This window comes from Hemicordylus capensis, chromosome 6 (assembly GCF_027244095.1).
Source record: "Hemicordylus capensis ecotype Gifberg chromosome 6, rHemCap1.1.pri, whole genome shotgun sequence".
NCBI lineage: Eukaryota > Metazoa > Chordata > Lepidosauria > Squamata > Cordylidae > Hemicordylus > Hemicordylus capensis.
Window position 1 is genome coordinate 120,299,391 of NC_069662.1, and position 15,296 is coordinate 120,314,686.

General features: G+C 45.4%; 1 protein-coding gene across 9 annotated transcripts in view; it reads right to left on the reverse strand.

Annotated features, from left to right (window-relative positions):
- SP4 (Sp4 transcription factor) overlaps positions 1-15,296 on the reverse strand; it is a 302,392-nt gene that overhangs the window by 45,717 nt on the left and 241,379 nt on the right. The window contains exon 1 of one of the 9 annotated variants that reach the window (XM_053261512.1): positions 894-912. The exons of 6 other annotated variants lie outside the window; for them this stretch is intronic. Coding sequence is in view for 1 of the 3 variants with exons in the window: in XM_053261508.1 (XP_053117483.1) it covers positions 22-28 (7 nt within the window). In the remaining 2 variants the exon portion in view is untranslated. 2 more of the 9 variants (XM_053261513.1, XM_053261508.1) reach the window with 2 other exon arrangements.

Below are 15,296 nucleotides of genomic sequence, written 5' to 3' on the forward strand. Positions count from 1 at the left end.
AGGAAGGAGGGGGCTACATACCGCTCATCCCGCATTAACGCCCGCTGAGGCGCGGCTCGAGGAGGGGAGGGACGGAGGGCGGGGTGCTGGGGGTAGCGGCGGGGAGAAGGCCGGTCGCTGGCGGAGCTGGGAGGAGCAGGTCGGCCTATTTTTCCACGAATGGCTGCCGCTGGGCTGTGGCGTAGCTGCCCGTCTCTCCGCCCGCTGCCTTCGCCTGCTTCAGCCCCGCCGCCTGATTGACAACTTAGAGCTGGACGAGGGGGAAGGAGGCGGGGGGGGGAGACAGAGCGAGGAGAAGGAGGGGCGGGGCCCTGTGAGGCCCAGGCTGACACTCACGGAGGAGGAGGGAACCGAAGCTGGCAGCAGCCGGCCTGGGGGCGGGGGGGGAAGAGGGGGTGGAGCGAGGGCGGAGCCAGCCAGGCCCTCGCCTGGGAAACCGACAGGCCGCCCTCCCGAACGAGCCCGGCGGCCGCCGCAAGCAGGAAAGCGGGGGAGGGAGGAAAAGGAGGGGTGGGTGTGGCCAAGGCGCAGTGAGCGCGGGGTATTGAGAGAAAAAGAGGGAAAGCAGCTGGGCTAACTGGGTTTTTAGTGGGGGGGGGGGTGTTGGGTTGTTGTTTTTTGCCCGCGCGCTCTCTCTGACTGCGCTTAGCGAAGGAAAGCGGGGGCGGGCACAAGGGCGGGGCGACGCAGAAGGGACCTCGGATTTTTCCGCCCGCCCCCTAACCCACAGCGAGCAGCAAAGCTGTTGAGCCGCTGATTGACAAGCCGGAGAGAACCAGGCGACGAATGAAAGGGAAAGGCGAGAGAGAGGCGCGAACCAACTCGCGCGCCTGTAACTGACAGCGCGGGAAGGAGATGCTACGGCAGCCGTTCCTCAGAGGCGGGTGCCTCACCATTTGAAGGGGGGCTTCGCTTTCTAATTGGCAGAGCTGGGTGTCCCCCCCCAACTAATCTAGGGAAGCTTTTTTGCTGCCTATGTGGGTCGGGGAAACAGAAAGTTTCCCCCCAGCAGCCGTTTCTCCCCAAATTCAGTTGGGGGTGTCCCCCCCACGCTTGTAATTGGCTTTAGTGGCGCGTACTGCATGCCGGGGTTTGTAGTATTCAACAGAACTCGCGCGTGCTCAAAGCAAGTCAAGTGGTATTCGCTGCTACTGAAGTCGCCTACACAGTTAGTAGCTGAAGAGAGTGCGTTGGAGTTCTAGTGGTCCAGTTCAGAGGGGATCACCAGATGGGATGCAACATTGTTTGGAGGCATCCAAAAAACTGATGGTAGCTGTTAGTCTGGCAACTATGACTACTAGGGAAATCTGCTGGTGGATTATTGGAACAGCTAAAAGCTGAAATGTGCATATGTGAAACCCACACATATGCTTAAACATATATGGCTAAATCCCACGTCCGGAGAGTACGAGATTTATTTATTTAGAATAGATACATTCAAAACTTTCAGACTTATTTTTATATTTCTGTCCTGCTTCTGTCCAAGGAGCCCAGAGCAGCATACATAACATGTTTGTATTTCTTCTCCGACTGAGATGTGACTAGCCCAGAGAAACACCCAGTGAGTTTCACGTTTGAATTGGGATTTGAACTTGGGGTCTCTTCAATAATTAATTAAAATGGCAAACTATAAAAGAGGTGGAAAGCTGTTTTCAAGGCACTGGAGTTAGAAGCAAGATCTACTCAAAAGAAACTTACAGCAAGTACTATGGTTTTGTATTTTAAGGGTCCAGGGACATATTGCCTAGTTCAGGAAAACCATCGTTCAGGATAAGTATCTGTTGTGTGGGAAATGTGTCACTGAAAATTCAGATGGCCGTTTCTTAAAAGCATGTGTTGGGGGGTGGGGGGCCTTCAATATTTTCAGAGCAATAGAAAAGGTGTGTATCCCTCCCCACAGACCATTTTCCCAATAAAAGCCAGCAGCAACAATGTCATTGCTGTGGGATGGGTGTGGATACCAATACCTGAGGCAGATACCAGCTTAGTGGAGACTGGGGTTAGATAAGGAATAGAGCAGGGAGATAAGAAAAAAAAATCACTGCTGTTAGCACATTCATAGCCTTTCAGTTGGTTGAATTTCAGTTGCGGTGCAGGAGGCATCCAGACTTCCTATGTAATTTAGTCGTTAGTTGCAGAATTACAGAATCTTGGAAGGGACCTTGGAGGTTTTCTAGTCCAGTCTCCTGTTCAGTATAGGAAACTGCTATAGTGCCTGTCCAGCCTCTGTTTGAAAACCTCCATCACAAGGCAGACTGTTCCACTGCTGAACAACTCTTACAGTTGGAAAATTCATCCTAACATCTAGCCTGAATCGGCTTTCTTGTCATTTCAACCCATTGGTTCTGGACCTGGCCTTAGGAGTAACAGGGAACAAAACTGCTTTTTTCTGTGTGACAGCCTTTCAGATATATGAAGACATCTATCATATCTCCCCTTAATAATTTAGGAAAATATTGAACAGTACAGGGCCCAGAACTGAGCCCTCCACTTGATATTTCTCTCCAGGATACTTGCTAGGTATAATTCTTTTGAGTATGGTTGTTCAACCAGCCATGAACCTACCTGACAGAGCGTTATCTAGCCTGCATTTTACCAATTATTTGTCAACAAGGATATTGTGGGAGATTTGTCAAATGATTGCTGAAATCAAGATGCACTATGTGTCCACAGCATTCCCATGATCTACTAAACTAGTAACAGTCAACAATGGGCATGAAGGAGGGGAAAATATGCTTTGGATGCTTTAGGTCCTAAATTCAAAGAGTCCCAGATGACAGAGCTGACACTCCTGCCTGACATTGGTAGCTGCATTGGTAATGCAATCAGTCAGCAGTAGGGTACATGGTCTCACTTGGTACATGGTAGGTCCTCATGCTTGTGTCTGCCTCTCCAAACTGCCTCAAATTTCCTGATGCCTTGTTAGTTAACTGCCTGTACACAATTTTGGGTCAAAATATCTGTGTTGTGGCATTACAGTTCTGTGTCATGAATTCTTGGCCATTGAGTCCATTATGGGGATGGCAACATGGCTAATATAAGGAAGAGAGAGTGAGCATTTGGTGGCTGAGAAATTGCCCAGCCCTCATTGTTGGTGAACTTGGGTGTGAGGAGATGGGGAGACCTACTCCTAATGAGTTACTAATTGGAGTTGCACATTTGTCTAGGAATGGGGGTAGGGAGAGGCTGCAGTACTTGCAGATTAAGCAACAAATGGCCCTGATAGTAACTGTTCTGCTTCTAAACCAGGATTGTACAACGTGACGCACCAAGCTGAATGTTTATAACTCACCATTTCTGTATTATGACTCCAGATGGTTGAAAACCTGCTGTTTTACAGTCTCAGAAGGCAGCAAAGAGAAGGGATTAACAAGGGAGTCCCTAGTGTGCTACCAATAGAGCTGGTGAGATGCTTTCAGCTTGATGGGTCACAAGTTATGCAGGTCTCTTCTAAATGACTCCCCCCCCCCACACACACACCATTGCCATTTATTACATTCCTGATGTCATTCTTGTTTTCCTTCTTTGCTACCACTCTGAAAATAAAGTCTAATTATTATCATACAGTCTCTTGCTCTAGGGAGAGGGGAAAGGAATGGAAATAATACTCAATGTCTTGTGTTCTGAACAAAATGATAAAATCAGTGTGGATTTAAAATAAATGATCTTTTAAAGTGATTTTTTAAAGTGGATTTTTAAAAAGTTTACATTTTATTACAGTAAGAGTATTTTTACAATTACATTACATCTAATGCAAGCAAACATTCATCATACAGTTCTATCTCTGTGTTATGCATTTGTGGGTAATAACAGAGTCACTATGAAATCCCTGTCAGTGGAGCCCATAGATACTCAGGTCAGTGTAGTGACTCTATGCTACCATAATGATAGCTTTGTAGAAGCAGTACAGCACCCATACAAGAAAGAGGGAGAGGGAGAATAGATAGAGTGTAATGTGGGGGAAGGAGTGTAGCTGAGGAAGAATCTTGTGCTGCCTCAGGCTCATTCCTGCCTTTTGATACTGTAACACTTTTGCCAATAAAATAGGATCATAGGAAGCTGCCTTATACTGAGTCAGACCATTGCTTTATCTAGTACAACAGTATTGTGTACACAGACTGGCAGTGGCTTCTCCAAGATTACAGGCAGGAATCTCTTTCAGTCCTATCTTGGAGATGCCAGGCAGGGAACTTGGAACCTTCTGCATGCAAGCATGCAAATGCTCTTACCAGAATGGCCCCATCCCCTGAGGGGAATATCTTACAGTGCTTATGCATGTAGTCTCCCATTAAAATACAAACCAGGTAGACCCTGATTAGCAAAGGGGACAAGTTATGCTAGACTAGCTCTCCACCCTGGTGGGAGGAAATATGAGTCATAGGTTAAAACACCCCCAGTGAAGTAAATGAAGCTCTCCAAATCACTGCCTCAACTTGGTCCCCACAGAATATTAACGTTTCAACGAACAAACTCTGCAGCTAATTACAGCATGCTAGCAGAATTCTACAAAATCCAACAAGATGTGTGGCATGGACTTCTTCATTCCATCACCTTGCTTTTAGAACTATGAACACACAAGGTGAAGATGTGTGACTCTGCAAACCAGTTGATAGGGGCACAAACAGTGCTGTTGCCTTCATGTTCTGCTTATGGGCTACCTGGAAGCATCTGGCTGACAACTGTAAGAAACAGGAGGTTTGACTAGATGAACCTTTGGTCTGATTCAGCAGAGCTCTTATGGAAGTATAGCCACTATTTTTTTTATTTTTTTTGTAAATACCAAGAACAACTCCAGTTGCTGCAGGATGAATGTTGATGATACATTTCTCTTTGAAAGAACAAAGCCAAGGCACATGGAGCAGAATAGTAGCCAGAGACACAGTTCTAACATAACTCTTTGTATGGGCATAATTACATTTATAAAAATAAGTATCTAGAAATGGACACCAGGACTACCACCAATGGGGGAGGCCAGGTGAGACCTGGAATATGTGCGAGCTGCTGGGGAGAGCTCTGCTGCAACAGCAAGCTGCTTGGAGTGGTGGTCACACTGGTAAGGACCAGTGTCTTCATTTTTAAAGGTCCCCTCACCCCCAGCACCATCTCAAACTGCTAGACCAGTCCGTGGTTCAGCTGAACTGGTTCCAAATTCAGACTGTAACCCGAACTGCGTTCCATGCACACCCCTACTAATTTCCCCATTTTCTATTAGGTGAAGATAATGACCAGAATGATGTATCCCCACATTTTCATACGCTTGAAACTGAAAACAGTAAAATGCAGTGTTGCCACTAACCTCCAAAATTCCAATTTAGATGGAGCTGATGAATATTTTGAAAAGACAGATGTCCTTGCTGAGAGTTAAGAAAGAGATACTCGTCTCCTAGCACAAACCAAGTTGTGAAAAAAATAAAATTTTTCTAAATTAAAGCATTGTGGATTAGGCCTAATGGGGATACCACATCAAAAAACCCCACACGAGCATTCTACCTTTTGGCTGGTGTGCAAATAAGAACATAAGAACAGCCCTGCTGGATCAGGCCCAAGGCCCATCTAGTCCAGCATCCTGTTTCGCAGAGTGGCCCACCAGATGCTGCTGGAAGCCACAGGCAGGAGTTGAGGGCATGCCCTCTCTCCTGCTGTTACTCCCCTGCAACTGGTACTCAGAGGCATCCTGACATAAAAATAAGTATGTAGGAGGTTTCACTACCTGGATATACTCTTGTGTCCATGTGTTCTTAGAATCACTTAGCAAAGAAGAAGTGGGCAGCGGGAGCCTGCATTACAACTGGCAGTAAATTTCCTGCTTTTAATTTTACTTATATTCAGTTTTGCAGGAAAGGTTGATAAAATATTACAAACTAGTTTAACCCACGCAGAGCATCTGTGCACTAGTACTTGATTGCTGTCCTCACCTCAGAGATCTCTCCACCCTCACTTGAGCTGCACTCCTGCTCTTCCTGCTCCATCCTGTTGCTTCCATCCCCCTCACCGCTCTTAGTCGTGGCTGCAGCATTGCTGGCGTCTATTAGTCAAACTGCAGCCCCCTGTCCCCAGAGACCTCCCTACCCTCACATGAGCCCCACTGTTGCTTCTCCCCGCAGCAGCAGGAACAGTTGACTGGGCTCTTCATCGCTGCCGCTGCCTCCGCTGCCATGGCCACTCATTCCTCTCAGACCGCTGACAGGCTCGGGCCCATCCCTTGCCTGCCTGCCTTCCTCCACCAATGGCCTTGGTAGCCCCAAATAGCAGCAGTGGTTGACTGGGCCCTTCCTTACTGCCAATAGGTGCCGCCATGGCCGCTCATTCCCCTCAGGCTGCTGACAGGCTTAGGCCCATCCCTCATCCTTCCTTCTTTCTCTCTTCTCCTCCCTTCTTTTTCTATATTTCTCTCTTCTCCATTGACTCTTCCCCTCTGTCTTTCTTTCCCTTCCTTCTCGTTCTCGCTCTCTTTTCCCCTTCCTGAGTTAACAGATCTTGTTCATCTTGTTTCCTCATCTAATTCACACAACGGCAGCTCCCTTCTCCTGTAGGGGCTCTTTCCTCCCTCACAACCCCTCTCTTCACAGACTCCTGCCCACTATCTATCTATCTATCTCCTGAAGAAGTTGACACAGAGAAGTAAATCTTGGTGTCATCAGCGTACTGGTAACACCGAGCTCCAAATCCCCTGATGATCTCTCCCAGCGGTTTCATGTAGATGTTAAAAAACATTGGAGAAAGTACGGAGCCTTGAGGGACACCATACTTACGCTCAGATTTCAAAGAGCAACAATCTCCAATTGACACCTTCTGGAATCTATCTGAGAGGTAAGAGCGGAACCACTGTAAAACAGTGCCTCCCACCCCGAACACCCCCAGACGTTCCAGAAGGATACTATGGTTGATAGTATCGAAAGCCGCCAAAAGATCCAAAAGGACCAACAGAGTCACACTTCCTCTGTCAATTCCCAATTAGAGATCATCCATCAGGCCAACCAAGGTAGTCTCCACCCTATAGCCTGCCCGGAAACCAGTTTGAAATGGGTGTAGATAATCAGTTTCCTCCAAGACTGCCTGGAGCTGAGAGGCCACCACCCTCTCAATTACCTTGCCAAGCCATGGGAGGTTGGAAATGGGCCTATAATTGCTCAACTCTGAGGGATCTAATGCAGGCTTCTTTAGAAGAGGTCTCATAATGGCCTCCTTAAGACAAGGAGGCATACTGACTTCCTTCTAGTCCCTGATTGCTTGTAAGTTCTATACTCTGTTCCCAGATGACTCGCTCTCTTTGCAACTTTGTTTTGCTTGCCTTTTGTTTGCAAACTCTTTATTCTTGGGACACTTATTCTGCAAGTGTTTGGGGTTTCCACAAATAAAGCATTTTTTATTTCTTTACAAGTTTCTAAATGCAATTTCTTCACTTTCCTTTGGTAGCCTATCATCCCTTCTGCACAAATCAAAGTCCTCTAGACAGTTAACTGCAAATTGTACATCTGCATCCTCCTTTATTTCCAAGGCACTAGTCACACTGTCAAAAAAATGTGGCAAACTATTCAACAGCAATCCTATCAAAACTGCATCTGGCATGAATACTTTTTGAGCTCACAGTTGCCTAGATATTTCTAATGTTTCATTTATGTGCTTGGACAAATTTCTCCTTCTCTAAGTCTTTTATTGCTCAGTTTTCTTACTTTCTTTTTATATAATCCTTTCAGAGTTTCCTACATATTCTTTGCATTTTCTTTGTCTCTTAGATGCACTAAGATTGGGTCACTCACGACCAAGCAAATCATTCCTGATGCCTTTTCATCTGCTCTGTCCCATTTTTCTGCTCCTTTCCTGCATCTGCAGGATGCAGTTTGTCCAGAACACTGCCAGGTCCATGACTCTTGAGGTGCATCTCCATCTTGAAAGACCAGAGCTCTTATTCAGGACCTTGCAACTTTTCAATCATCTGGAATCCTTGTGCGGTCTCCATTTTCAAAGCTTTTCTCTGCTTTGTTTTCTATTTAAATCTCTAGACATTTCTCTTTTATTTACTGGCTTCTGGACCCATAACGCTAGGGGAAGAATGGCAGTTCAGTCCCCAAATAACAAAGCAAAACCAGTTTGGTGAGCAAGCGGTCTTGAGACAGTTCTTTAGTATAGCAGAACTACAAGGATTTATTTAAAGAAAAGGTTACAATCAAATGTGAAAAAGCCTGCAGTTTAATTTCAGATGTAGCTCATGGCTGAAGAGAGAGACCAAAACAAACAGTCATCTCTGGAAAGACAAAATCTTGTTGTAAACTTCTTGTAAATCACCCAGAGATTGTAAATTTGGGGCGGTATAAAAATATGCTAAATAAATAAATAAAATGGAGACTAACACTGGAAGAACAAAGAGGGGAGGAGTCCAGCACTTTTATCCATGACTCTAACTTCCCACCCCACAGTGGTCACTATGAGACACTGCAGCTGATAACTGATGTTGCTACAGTTCTAGCTCCAACAATACTGTCACAACTCTTCAAATGATGCTGCTTAGTGTTATTTGAGCTGAGGCTTTTGGTTTCCATGTACAGGCTTCCTACCATCTAGGCTATGGAGCTAGCTGGCTGTTCTTACTGATGTGACAGTTCTTCCCTAACGCTAGCTTTCTTCTTGACAATAGGAACATTTGCAAACTGCTATCTTATATTTCATTTCATTTCATGGTGTGTGGGCAACTTGGAGATTTCAGCACCTTTGGCAGGGAAGGCCTGGAAAGCTTGTGGGTGCAAGCATCAGTAGCTACCCTCCTATATCCTTGATACAGATAATTCTGTGGGCTCTCCCTGGCAACATATTTGTGTATTATGTGTGTGGAGAAGTGTGGATTGGTTAGGCTGATGTTATCGTTTATGAGTGCCATCACTAGTTGATTGATTACTTTTATGCTTGGCTAATGTGGGTTCGTAGTTGGTGTGCATTGTTGTGATTGACAAGTGGTGGTTGAGTTGCCAGGGTTGCTGAGGGATTATCTCAATGTATATTATCGCCATGAAATTGCTCCTTTGAATCTTGTTTCTACAGCTGCTCCTGTGCCTTCTGCTTTGCTGCTAGGAGTACATAAGATTCTGACTGTGATAGCAGTACAGTGGGACTATAAAAGTGGTCTGAGAAATCTGCACTTGTCAAACTGGAACTATTACCTTCCATCAAAAAAACTGAGTTAAAGCCTGCTTTTTATGTAATATCCTTCCGCAGAAGTTGCTGGGGAAACATATCTGACTTCAAAGGAAAAACACAAACAAGATGAACATATTTTATTTATTTTTATTATTTATTTAATTTATATACCGCCTGACTCCAAAGGCTCTAGGCAGTTTTAGTTTATTACTGTGGGCTTTCTGCTGAAACTATGAGCTGGCAGGTCATCCCAGAAGCTAGGATTCAGGGGACACCATCTTGACCAGAATTACTCACTCACCCTATCTGGGTGATTTTGCATCTCTTATTTTATGTCCTGTCACAACCTGAGCTCTGTAGTACCAGTATGTTAACTTCTCCAGTTAATTCTGCTTTTTTCTGACTCTAGTAACCAAAAAAAAAAAAAAAAAGGATATGCATTTATGATCTCACTGAGAGATTTTTGGCCTTATAATGGCCAGCCCTTTCTGGAAAGTTCTAGGCACTTAAATCCATTTCGGAAGTGTGTAGACAGAGGCGTAACTAGGGAAAATAGCGCCTAGGGCAAGCACTGAAATTGCGCCTCTGTCCAAACAGGAATGATGGGACTTGCAGTCAACAATATCTGGAAATCCCTGTTAAAAGGAACACTGTAACATCTAGACATGGTTGTTGATCAAAACTTGAAAACATGAGCCATCTCTGTAAAAGACTTAGAACAACAGTCAGGAGTTATGTGAGGATTCTAAGTGTCATTTTCTCTGTCTCATCTCATTCTTTTAAAAACATGACTTTGTCCTAGAGGATCACCTGCCCAAATAGCCACTAGCAAAATAGGGGAAGAAGAAGGTGGTGGTGGTGGTGGTGGTGTGTGTGTGTGTGTTTGTGTGTGTGTGTGTCTATAAACCAGTGAATGATTCCTACCAGCCTTTGTCTTATGATGACTGTCGGCTCATGATGGGGTATATGTGCATTCACCACACTAGTGCTTACTTTGACACCAAGAGGGAGGAGGATACGTTAGTTTGCCACACTAGACAGAGGCATTTGCAACAGGAGCAGACAACCAAGTTCTGCCAGGGCCAAAACCAGCCCCTGCCAGACTAAGAAATCATTGTAATTTACCCCTTCCTGTCACAAGCAGTGTGCTGTTCTTTTATTATTGACTCTAACTCTCAAACATCCCAGTCATGGACGGAAAATTCAGGGTCAATTTACAAGAGACACATTTTCTACATGGAAGTTTCTTCTGTGCAGGTGTTGTGCAGAAACCCATGTGTAGTGACCACCAGGGGCATAGCAAGGTTGGAATGGGCCAAGATGAGATTTTAAAATGGGCCCCCAGCCCCTCAAAGTCCAGGGCCTCCACACACCCCAGGCCCCCAAGGATTTAAGTCTGATATTTCAAAATAAGTATGCTGCCTGGAAATACATTTCACTGAATACACACATGCACACTTCACAGTATATAGTGATATACATTGAGTGCTATATATTTGTGCTACTTTTAATGCCTAGAACACACTAGAAACACGAATTATTAAAATGGCCCCCTCGCTGCAGATTAGCAAAGGAGACTCTCAACCATGCAGGGTGAGCCTATGTTTGTTTTCTAAGAATTCTGAACAAATTCAGTAAAGTTTGATTCCAGGAGGTTTTTCACACGAGGCTTTTAAAGCCCTTTAACACACATCTCCTCTGAAATGGAGGTGCTGCATTCACATGTTGGCCAGATTTACCCTGAAGTCCCTGCAAGTTATTGGAGAGAAGTTCACACACAAGAAAAATATAATAAAATAAAAGCACAACACGTGCTTCACAGTTCTCACTCAGACCTTCTGGGTTGCAAAACAACTTGAACATAAGTGCATTTATGAATGAATGAATGAATGAATAAATAAATATTTGTTCCAGAAGTGTTTGTAATTTTCTGACATGAAACAAGCCACTTATAGGCCTTTTTAGATAGTTTTTGTTTTTAAAGCCAGCACATTTTCCAGTCTGTTTTAAATTAAATATTCAGAGACTTCTCAGTCTCGCCCCACCACCCATATCAAAGCCCTATGGCAAGCAGATCCTTATATTGGGGGGAGGGGGTAACCACAAAAAGGAATTCACAGCCTACCTGGCAAAGGCTGTACTGGATGGTCTGGGCAGAGGGTCTGCTGCAGGGAACTCTGCTAGCCTCCTTCCTGGCTTCCTGCCTCCCTTCAGGCCTGCCGAGTTCAGGCTTCAGGGTGGCCTACTTGGAGGCCTCTCTGGAAGCCCCGCCCACCCGCCGATCAGCTGAGAGGTGGGGAGAGAAGAGCTCTGCAGTTTTCAGGCTGCTCTAATCCTAGGCCTCACCGATCCTAGGCCGGAGCTGGAGGTAAGTGGCTGAGGGGCCCTGGGGCTGGGCAGGTGGGCAATGGGGTGGGAGTGACAGGAACTGGCATGGTGCCCCCACCTCAGTGGTGCCTAGGGCACGTGCCCTGCCTCCCCCCTCCAGTTCCACCTATGTGTGTAGATCAATGCAGAGAGCAGGATTCCTCTCTATGCATGTTCAGCCTCTGAGCTATTCTGCCCCGATCTCCATGCATTTAGTGGAAGGTCGCAGGGGGAGGAACCTGTATGTGAATGGACTCTGTTTTGTGGTGGGACACCTCAATTGTGCATAAATCCTAAGCTCATACAGTTGTACGTACATACAACTCTGCTCATATCATCTGCTGAATTGCAGAGGAAGGCGTTCAGGGGCTTGCTCAGCATTCCTACATGTATACAGAAAGAGCCAAAAAGAAATTAATTTCCCTAGTCCACCCATCCCTTATTGCTAAGCAGATATAATTTTGTAATATAAAAGGCATGTAGGCTATATGTGGGTTTTGGTTTGTGCTCTGATTAAATGAGGTTGGAAAATAAAAAAAAGTATAGAGTTGTCTGGGTATGAAGGTGTTAAATCTCATACTATGGCTGGGTTTGCACATAATGCCAAACCAGAGTTGAACGTGAAGGCATGGAAGGTTAATTCCATGCTAGGAATCATTAGGAAGGGAGTTGAGAATAAAAATGCTAATATTATAATGCCCTTATACAGATCTATGGTGTGGTGACATCTGGAGTACTGCCTACAGCTTTGGTCACCCTATCTTAAGAAGGATATTGTAGAACTGGAAAAGGTACAGAATAGGGCAACCAAGATTATCAGGGGCCTGGAGCCCCTTCCTTATTAGGTTAGGCTACAGCATCTGGGGCTCTTTATCTTGGAAAAGAGGCAACTAAGGGGAGACATGATCGAGGTGTATAAAATTATACATGGAGTGGAGACAGTGGACTGAGATAAATTTTTCTCCCTCTCTCACAACACTAGAACCAAGGGTCACCCCATGAAACTGAAGGTCAGGAAATTTAGGACCGACAAGAGGATGTGTGCTTTTTGACAAAAGTACTTAATTAATTTTAAAAGTACATAATTAATCTATGGATTTCTTTGCCATGGGACATGGTTATGGCCACCAGCTTGGATGGCTTTAAAAGGGGCTTAGAAAAATTCATGGAGGTTAGCCATTACTAGTAGCCACTAGTAATGGCTACTAGTCTGGTGGCTGTGGGCCACCTCCAGCCTCAGAGGCACGCTGTCTCTCAATCCTAGATGCAGGGCCATAACAGCAGGAGAGAGGGCATGCACATACCTCTTGCCTGTGGGCTCCCCAGAGGCATCTGGTGGGCCACTATGTGAAACAGGATGTTGGACTAGATAGGACTTGGGCCTGATCCAGCCGGGCTGTTCTTTTGTTCTTATGTGACCGAGGTTTCAGTTTGTAATTCCCAATCACACCATAGACATTCACCAAACTGCGGCCTGCCAAAATCCAGTTCCAGGAGAGGGGACCCCTCCCTGCGGCTCAGCCTCCAAGGCAGATCCCAGCAAGCTACATGGCCACACTGTAGGCAAAGCATCACCACATCAGTGGAGCAGCCGCAATTGGCCACATTCTCAAAGGGTGTGTGCCAAGCGCGGTCATTCATTTTTGGAACGGTCTGCACACTTTCAGCATGGAAAAGGCATTAAAAACCTTTTAAATGGTCTGCCATGCCATTGCATGGCAGCACTTCTTCTGCCAGTGAGGGCGCTGCCACCCCCAAAGTAGCTCCACACACTGATAGTTCCACACAAGCACAGATTCTTGGGGGATTTGGGGTCCGGCGGGCTGGTATTCCACTTTAATTGAGGAAGGGGAGGGGAACATTGAGCCTTTCTAGGAGGGGATGTGTAGATGAGCTACGGCAAAGGATGCTGGGTGTGTGTGGGGGTGTCTGTCCCACCGTTACCAGGGAAGATGTCACAAGGGGTAACCCCAGCAAAGCAGTTCATGCAGACCCAACCAAAATCCTGCTGTCTGGCAGCTTGTTGCTGAGTGGGCTAGCCCTCTCATGAGAGGACCAGTTTACTGGGGAAGGCTGTGCCAATGTAAAGGCTTTGCCCAACCAATGACTGCGAGCTCACAAGTTGTGTCAGCCCACCCACCATCACACCAAAGCAGGTCCTACTTGTGTGGGCCCCTAACTCTTAATCGTAAAAATTAGAAAAGATTATCTGCAATCCCTTCCCCAAATCCTTCTCAAGCCTTGCACACAATGAGGAATAGCAACGGCTCCATGTGCCATAGCTTGGCTGCATACATGGATTGGGGGGTGGGGGGCACGGGGACAAACCTTCAAACCCATCCTGATCCAGGTCCAATCCAGTGCCACACCATATGCAGATCTCCAGGTGTGGGGAATCGTGGGAGAGGAGAGCCCCTGTTTTCCACCCACCCTAGGACAGCACAGTGGCTGTTCAGGGGCACTGGCAAGGATTCACATGTCCACATGGGCTGGCAGGGTCCATATTTCCACATTAGTTTGGCTGTAGTTCTCAAGACAAGGAAGTCAAACATAACGCTTTGGTGGCCAAACCTCAGATCTTGGCGGCAAACCTTAGAGATAACCAAAGGATCAATTTGGAGTTTCCCAAGGCAAAACAATGGTCACTTTTTCCCTGTAACTGTGGTTTTGCGTGTTTGGACACATTGGAATTCCAACCTTGGCCATGTTTAACTCTGGTTTAGCATTATGTGTGAACCTGGCCTAAGTAAGGCTGGCAGAGACAAGCCTTGCAGATGTCTGGGAAACCCCCTAGTGGAGGGAAAAGAAAACAGAGCAGTTGGAATTCAGAGAGTGTGGCAGTTGATACAAGAGGCACACAGCGTGAAGACAGTTTACACAACGATTGTGTGAACTGGCTTTGTATGTTTTAATTGTTATAGCAGACAATTAGTATGCACTTTTGTTCAGGAAATCTAAGAATAGAAGTATGAGAAACTTTACTTAAAGTGTGTGTACGTGAGTGTGTGCTTGCATGTGCATGTGGGTGTTGATTTAAATAATTATGTAAATTGCTTTAATTTAAATCAATCTGCCCCGACTTAAATTGCTTCTCGCTACTCTCTTAGTATTGTAGGCCAGGAACAAGGGCAACTACTGCTGAATGTTCTGACATTACCTAAACTTTATATAAGGCAAAATTACTATAACTGCCACTTTTTTTTCCTGGCAGACGTCCTTTGCCTCTTACAATTACATACTAGATATATCAAATAAGCAATGCTTTCCCCAGCATGAGTGTACAGTGCAGGGATAGACTCATCTGCTAAATGTCTGCATGTCATGCAATTGTTAAAGGCACAGAAGAACTTTCAGGAAAGAAGTTGGCATCCCCGTATTGGGAAACTACAAACTAAGAGGATATATATCCTAATGGAATGTGTCTCTGTGTGTGTGTGTGGTAATGGAAGTATTAAAGCAGTGATAAGCACTTTGTGTTAATTTGTCATTGTCTGCATATGGAGAATGAGGGGGCTTATCCCATAATTATCGTATATTGACACAACCCTTTACATAAATAAAGGGTTGCAGGATAATGCTTAATTGGGCTGTGTGAATAACAAATAAATATTTCATGGCTTTAGCACATTAAGGCTTCAGTTATATATAATGTTATGCATGCCTAACCTCAGTGATTTCAGTCGGCCTAGATGCACCTAATCCTGCATCAGATCAGGCTGCATGAAAACTTAACGGCACATACATATGCAACCTTTTAAAACTTGCTTTCATATTAGTCTTATGCCACATATTTTATT